The sequence below is a fragment of the Tupaia chinensis genome, unplaced genomic scaffold (genome assembly GCF_000334495.1).
Source record: "Tupaia chinensis unplaced genomic scaffold, TupChi_1.0 Scaffold147554_1, whole genome shotgun sequence".
Lineage (NCBI taxonomy): Eukaryota > Metazoa > Chordata > Mammalia > Scandentia > Tupaiidae > Tupaia > Tupaia belangeri.
In genome coordinates, this window is record NW_006207406.1 from 275126 (window position 1) to 283300 (window position 8175).

Genomic DNA, 8175 nt, shown 5'->3' on the forward strand with positions numbered 1-8175 from the left:
CCCCCCCGGGGGGGAGCGGGGGGACGAGGGGTCCTCGCCCCCACCGCCGCCGCGCCCCAGGCCGCTGCCCTGCTCCTGCGAAACCTCCTTCTAGATGCTCGACGACGGCGGGGCACAGGTCACCCGTCGCTGCGGTGCAGGAGGCCTGCGGGGGCCTGTCTAAATCCCAGCTGGCAGGAGTGTCTCCAAGAGAGCGACACTGAAGCTGTCTCTTCCTTCACTCTCCATTTAGATTTTCTCCTAACGTTGACATGGCCTACTCGCTTCCAGTATCATTTCCTCCCTCCGTTCCTCTCACAGTTCCTCATTTGGAGCAGAGTCCCCTTTGGAAAGTCGTAAAAGCAGAGTTAGAGTGGCTCTCCAGGTGGTTCCCTTTCAGGCTTCCATGGTGTTCTGAATAATACCAGTTTTAGCTAATTTGCCGGGTTTTTATTATTTGCTGTGTTATCATCTGTTTTCACTTGTTTTGAATTGTGCTTGAATCAAATGTACCTGGGGACCAGCGCGTTTCCCTTTCTTCCCCTGAGAGAGAATTCACACATTGGTCTCCCTGGGGAGAGAGAGCTGTACCCGTTAATACTGTCATAAATGGAATCGCGCGGTCACTTCAGGGCCACAGAGTATTTGCAAAATAAACATATTTCCCACAGAGCAATTAGTAGGTTGTGTTTTGCATGAGAATGTGTTTTCTCAGAAGAAAATCACCCTGTCCTTTATTTCTAGTCTAGTTTCCGCTTAGTGGAGGCTGGAATTGCAGGAAGGACACACTGAAGCTCCCCTAGGTTGTCTGGTTTCTGAAAGAAATCACCCCTGGGCCTAGACCAGCCTCCAAAGCTGAGATGTTGTGCCCAGACGGTCGGTCGGAGTTTCAGTGCAAAGTCCCCAGTGAAGTAGAGAAGGGAAGCAGGAGGGTGGTACCAGTCCGGATGTCTGGGGCGAGGGAGGGAGGGCACTGAGGCAGACGAAGCCTCAAGGAGCTAAGCCTGAAGCTGAAACCCCAGAACGCCATATACACTTAGAAAGGAGGCGTTCAGTGCCCGCCTGCCCGCTGGCGTGGAGTATTCAGAACAAGGGCAAGACGTGAATTAGATTAGTGACCTCCTCCTCTTAACTGGCCTTGGTTCTAGAGAGAAGTGGCAGCAATTTTGAATACTCGTGTATTTACCAGAGACTTTCACCTGAGAATCTGAAGCTTTCCATTACAGTGTTTCTTGTTCATACGCAAGTGTGGGGCTAAGAGGCAGAGGGGGGAAGATTTTGTTAAAGCTTATTGTAGAGCCAGGCTCTCTGAAGGCTCTGTTAGGTTCACTGAAATGTTCCCAACACTTAAACAATGCTAGACAGATGGAAGGAACTCTCTCTCTCTCTCTCTCTCTCTCTCTCTCTATATATATATATATATATCATGATCATGATTTGAATCATGATATCATGATTCAAAGAATGGATAAATGTATGCAAAAAGGACATTTTCATTAAGCATGGCTTACTGTCCTCCAAAATTTTTTAAAGAATTATTTTTTTATTTAATTCCACTTATTGTTGTTGTTGTTGTTGTTGTTGTTTAACTTGACCAGAGAGAGAGAAAGGGAAAGTGAGAAAGCAGGCCACCAGGTCTGGGACTCAAACTGCAGTTGGCCATGTGGGAATCCAGCACTTTTAACCTCTATGCCACCTGCGGGGCCCATGTCCTCCAAAATGTTGACGTCAGATATTATAGACAGTTTTTTTCTTCCTCTCTTTGCTCCTCCCCACCTTGTTGAGGATGCTATGATCTGCAAAACAACAGGAGTATGTCAGCCAAAGAGAGAATTCCGTTGTCCTCGTTAACGCAAATCTGGGTTATGGCATGCAGTGTCACATGTGCTTTAACAGGGAGTCTTGTTAGGGTGCTGAGCACTGAACAGGAGCAGTTAGCATAATGGCTATGTCGCTGAACTCCCATGTAGTCGACCACGGTTCGAGTCCCACACCCGGTGGCTTAAATTCACGCCAGGCACATGTGCACACATGCCCAAGATCCCTAGAGGAGAATGGAGGAGAAGGGATTATGGCGTGGCCATCCCCCCTGGGGGGGGGTGATCCCTTGCTTTCTGTCTCTCTGTCTCTCTCTGTCTTTCTGGCGAGCGCACATGCCCTATAGTAAAAACCACTCCAGAAAAAGAAAATAATCACACTGGGTACACAGGCGTGCATGCCCGAGATCTCAAGAGGAGAGTTGAGAAGGATTGTAATGTGGCTACAATCACTCCTGGGGAATGAGTTCTCACTTTCCTTCTCACTGCCTCTCTCTGTCTCTGTTTTTCTCCAATGAGCACCACGCCTATATCAAAAACCTTAAAAAAGAAAAGAAAGAACGGGCTCACCAAGAGGCTGCGTCTTGTCTGAGTGGGAGTGACCTATAGATAGAAAAGGGTATCCTAGACAATGGGAGTGGCATTAGTAAAGTCCAGGGGAGACCAAACCTATGGTCCAGGAATGACAATAGTCTCAATGTCTGACATTAGGGTGCCCGTGGGGCCTTATATGATGGACTATGTGACTGGAGTGATCCAGCCTGCATCCAGTGAAAAAGCTGTTTATCAGGCCAAGAACGCAAAGAGAGTTTGGATTTCGGCCACCGAAGATTCTCTATCCAGACTTCACCCTCCTGCTCCCCAGTCTAGCCAGGAGCCAGGTTAGAGCACCCCACTTATTCTCTCGCTCTTTCCAACTATACACATTTTAATCTTTTTTTTAATTTTTAAACATCGCTCTTTGCTGCTTTTTGTCTTTGTATTTCTTACCTTTGCCCCTGCCCCCCTAGGATAAGCCAATCAGCAGCCATCTATATTTGAGTTCTGAATGGCCCCCTTCATTTTTTGGCAAAAAAATTTGTCTCTCTTTTTCTTATTGTTTTTGACTCTTTTTTCTCTTCTTCTTTTTTTTTTTTCCATTTCTTTTCCTTTTCTTTTTACCTTTCTCACTTTTCTGCTCAGCCTCCACACACTGATTTCCTAGACAGGTCTAGGTACTCAGTAGCCAAATATTTGAATGTTTTTAGGGTCAGGCTAATCCTCAATTTTCCTTGAATCAACTGTGCAAAAGGAGAAAAAATGGTACTGTTTACAGACTACAGGTCACCTCCTTCCTCATTCCTCTGAATGTTCAGATTTAACTCCAAAAAATCAAATAAAAAAGCAAAAACAAAAATGTATAATCTGCCAGATGACCAGAAACCACCACAGAGGTACAAGAAATACGGGAAACCAAGACAATATCTCTCCTCTAATGGAAAATAATAACTTCTCTTACTCCACAAAGAATATAAGGGAACTCATGGAAATGCCAGATAGATAAAGAATTTAAAATATTCATAGTGACAAAGCTAACAGAGATGCAAGAGAAGAGAGACAATGAACTCCAGAAGATACAGGAGAAATGAGACACGGAGTTCCAGGAGGTGAGGAAGTTCTTGTATGATCTGAAAGAGGAGATACACATCATAAAAAAGAACCAAATGCAATTGTTAGAGATGAAGGCCGTAATACAGGAAATCAAAACTTCTGATGAAAATATCAAAAGCAGATTAGATCATGCAAGATCGAATCTCAGATGTAGAAGGTAAATTGTCTGACCTAGAGAAATTCACCAAAAAAAAAAAAAAAAAAACTGAGAAAATAACACAAAAAACATGAGAATAACGTACAAGCAATACTAGATACCATTAAATGCCCAAACATCCAGATCATCAGTATCCCAGAAGCTGAAGAAACTAATAAGGTCATGATTATCTACTCCATGAAATCCTGGAAGTAAAATTTCCAAACCTAGAGAGGCACTCAAATACCCAGACCAAAGAAATACAAAAGACTCCACATGGAATCAAACCAAGAAGATCTTCTCCAAGACACATGGTAGCCAGATTGATCAAAACCGAAGACAGAGACAAGATACTAAAATTGGCAAGAAAGAAACGTCAAGTTACTTTTTTTTTTTTTTTTTCTCTTTTTCGGAGAGGTTTTCGCTATAGGGCGTGTGTGCTTGCCAGAAAGAGAGAGAGACAGAAAGCGAGAAATCACCTCCCAGGGGGAATGGCCAGGCCACAATCCCTTCTCCTCCATTCTCCTCTCGGGATCTTGGGCATGCAAGCACACGCGACTGGCATGAGTTTAAGCCGCCAGGTCTGGGCCTCAAAACGCAGTTGACTACATGGGAGTCCAGCGACATAGCCATTACACTAACTGCTGGTCCCATGTCAAGTTACTTTCAAAGGATATCCCATCAGGCTGGCATTGGACCTCTCATCGGAAATAATGCAAGCAAGGAAAGAATGGGAAAAATATATTCAAAGTGTTCAGTGAAAAACAATTTCAACCAAGAACACTATACCCAGCAAGATTATCTTTCATAAGGGAAAAAAAGACAAAAACATTCTCAGATAAACAAAACCTGAAGGAATTTACCAACACCAGACCAGCTTCCCAAGAAGTGCTGAAGGGAGCGCTATAGCAGGAAAACTAAAGTCGGACACACAGAAATAACAGTAGAAGAAACAGCCAAGAGAATGGCCAGCCTAATGGTAGGGACAAGTCCAGAGTTGAATGTTAACTTCCAGAGTTTAAATGGAAAGATCAGACCACAGTAACTGCAAATTCAATAGAAGAGAGATTAATTATGTGAGTCTGAACTACTAAAATTTTTTTTTTTTTACTTTAGACTAAAACATTACTGATTTTCTTCAATGCTTTGATTTCCATATTTAAGGATTTTTGTCTTCTTTTGAACTGTTGATAGATTCATTTACCTACTATTTGAACTGAATCCTAACCTTTTTCCTGGCTTTAAGTTTTAAGCAAATTTCTCTTAAAATATTTTTTATTTTGATCTATTAAAACTAAAACTAATTTTTGAAATTAAAAAATGCATTAAAAATACCTATTAATACCTCTTTAATGACTACAGTAAGCTGTATCGCCCCAGTGAGGTGCTACTTTCTAGTACGTTCACTTTATTCACTGAGGTTTACGCCTAAAGTCAGACATGCTTTCATAAATATGTATATATCAGCTGTGTTTGCTTTCAAAAGCCTTTAAATTAATTAAGATCTTTAGTGAATCAATAAAATGTGGGGAAAAAAAAGACATGGAAAACAATTGTACATACCAGACAGTGTGGGAGAAGGAGGGAAGTTGGCAAAGGGTGAAGGTAGGGAATCAAGGGGGTGGAGGGATAGCAAAAAATATACGAAACAAGAAATAGAAAATTATTTGTTGATGATAACATGTATGGTAATATCCTTGATTGAGCCAATATACAATGTATACTGGATGGAAAATCTCATTTTGTATACTGTATTGATGTTCAGTGAATGACAATAAATTCATTAATTTTTAAAAATTCTTAACAAAGAAAGAAAACAAGCAAAGGGAGTTTGAGGAATTTGATTTGGGCTATAATATGATCAAATCTGAATTTTGGAAACGTCATCTCAGTGATGCCATGAAGGGTCAATTCATTGCAACAGCGAGCATGCTAACAAGCAAGAATCAAAGCAGAAGTTCAGAGTCCTCGAAATATGACTAATAATGTTGTACCACTTAGAATGTTCTCGATTGAGAGAATGAATTTAAGCCCACTGAGACAGATTTCCTTTTATCTGCAGTTGAAAGCACCCTATCAGAAGAGCTGATTCAGCTGGCTTAAATTTATTATCTCACATAGGAAGAAGTCCAGTGGTGGGGCCACTCCGGAGTTGTCTGAGTAGTTCAACTTTATAAATGAAAGCTGTAATGGTTAGTTTTATGTGTCACCTAGACTGGCTTAAAGGATGCCCAGATAGCTGGTGAAACATTGCAGGAGTCTGTCCTTATCCACAGGGACTATGTTCCAAGTACCCTAGTAAATACCGGAAACTACAGAGAGTACCTAACCCTATATACACAGATGGAGCCTGATTAAGCAATTGTTCAACTTACGATTTATCAACCTGAAACTGGCACAAAAGTGATGCACATTCAGTAGAAACAGTACTTAGAGTACTCATGTAACCATTCTGCTTTTCATTTTCAGCATGTGATAAATTACATGCGATATTTAATATCTTATTATAAAATAGGCTTTGTATTTTATCATTTTACCCAAATGTAGGTTAATAGAAATGTTCTGAGCACATTTAAGGTAGGATAGACTAAAGCTATGATATTTGGTGATTTAGGTGTATTAAATGCATTGTCTATTAATGATATTTTCAATTTACAATGGGTTTATCTGGATGTAACCCAATCACAAGCTGAAGAGCATGTACCATGTTTTTTTCTTACACATAGTATCTATGATAAAGTTTACTCTATAAATCATGCATACTTGAAGATTAACAACAGTAATTAATAATTAAGTTATTAGTAGTAAAGTATTATGTAAAATAAGGATTACTTGAACCATAAGCACTACAATCCTGGGACAGTAGATCTAATAACCAAGACAGCCGCCAAGTGACTAACAGGTGGGTGGCATATACAAAGGGTCTTTAGAAAGTTCATGGAAAGTTATTATTAAAAAACTATACACGATTTCAAAATTTTTGCACCAAAATAAATTCATATTTCTTTTTTTGAGAGTTTTTGGGTTTTTTGTGTGTTTCTTTGTTTGTTTGTTTTGCAATAGGGCATGTGCACTTGCTTGCCAGAAAGACAGACAGACAGAAAGTGAGAAATCGCCCTCCAGAGGGAATGGCCACTCCGCAATCCCTTCTCCTCCATTCTCCTCTCAGGATCTTGGGCATGCACGCACACGCACCCACTGTGAGCTTAAGCTACTAGGTCTGGGACTGGAACCGTGGTCGACTACATGGGAGTCCAGTGACATAGCCATTACAACTGCTGGTCCCAGTAAACTCATACTTTTTAAAGAATTACTCGTTTTAATTTTATTTATTATTATCATTATTCTTTTACTTGTAAAGGGCACATGCACTCACCAGAGAAAGAGAGAGAAAATGGGAAAGTGGAAAAGCAAACCCTCAGACCCGGGACTCGAACTGTAGTTGACCCTGTGAGAGTCCACTGCCCCAACCACCATGCCACCTGCTGACCCCAGCAAACTCATATTGTTAATTCCATTTTTCTACAAACTTTTTGAAGAGTGTGGGTATGCTGGACAAAGAGACAATACGTGTACTGGAGGGGGTGGGATGAGATTTCATCACATCATTCAGAATGGTGAGCAATTTAAAACTTTAAAATGTTTTTATTGGCTGACTCTATAGCCTAGAGGCTAAAAAAATTCCAGACCCCATATTTCCAATGGCAGTTCAAATCCCAGTCCCAGCGGTTTGAAAAATATGCCAGACATGTGTGCATATCCCAAAACCCAACAGGATGGAGAAATGGAGGAGATGGGATTGCGGCATGACCATGCACCTCTGAAGCAGGACTCTCCCCTCCTTCTCTCTTTCTCTCTGTGTCTCTGGAGTGTACATACCTTCTGAGAATTAAAAAGCATATAAACATATAAATAAATTATTTTTATTCTTTGAAAAGCCAATCTATATTTTATTGAATAAAAATGGACATTTCAACTGATATTATACAGATCAGCTTACCACTGCCCTGATTAGTCAGCACATAAGAGGCTCCTTCTACCTTAGCAGTCTTCATGGTTTTTATTCAAAGAAAACCCCATTCCCTCTCCCCAACTCTCTGGATTATATTAGCAAGAGAGGTAACAAGAACTCTGAGGGACACTGTGTCACATGAGCTAATCCTTGGACTGCTGGAAAAAGAAATTTTGGAGTAAAAATAATAATATGTACTTTTAGTGAGCATTTAATATGTGCCACACTATTCTAGTCACTGTGTGCATATTTTTAAAAAATAATTATTTTAGGGACTGGCAGTTAGTGTAATGGCTATGTCGCTGGACTCCCATGTAGTCGAACACGGTTCGAGTCCTGGACCCGGTGGCTTAAACTCATGCCTGGCGCCTGTGCGTGCGTGCCCAAGATAGATCCCGAGAGGAGAATGGAGGAGAATGGCCATCCCCCCGGGGGATGATTTCTCGCTTTCTGTCGCTGTGTAATTTATTTATTTATTTATTTATTTATTTATTTATTTATTTAAATTTGACCAGAGAGGGACAGAGTGAGAGAGAGAGGAAGGGAAACTGAGAAAGCAAGATGCCAGGTCTGGGACTTGA

The 8175-nt window shown here is 41.1% G+C and overlaps 1 protein-coding gene across 1 annotated transcript in view; it reads left to right on the top strand.

The window, feature by feature from the left end:
- The window catches only part of GPR150 (G protein-coupled receptor 150), a 1641-nt gene extending 1302 nt beyond the window's left edge, over positions 1-339 (top strand). Inside the window, exon 3 of the mRNA XM_006169873.1 lies at positions 17-339. Within this exon, the coding sequence (XP_006169935.1) occupies positions 17-339 (323 nt within the window). The remainder of the gene's footprint in view (positions 1-16) is intronic.
- The last annotated feature ends 7836 nt before the right edge of the window (positions 340-8175 follow it).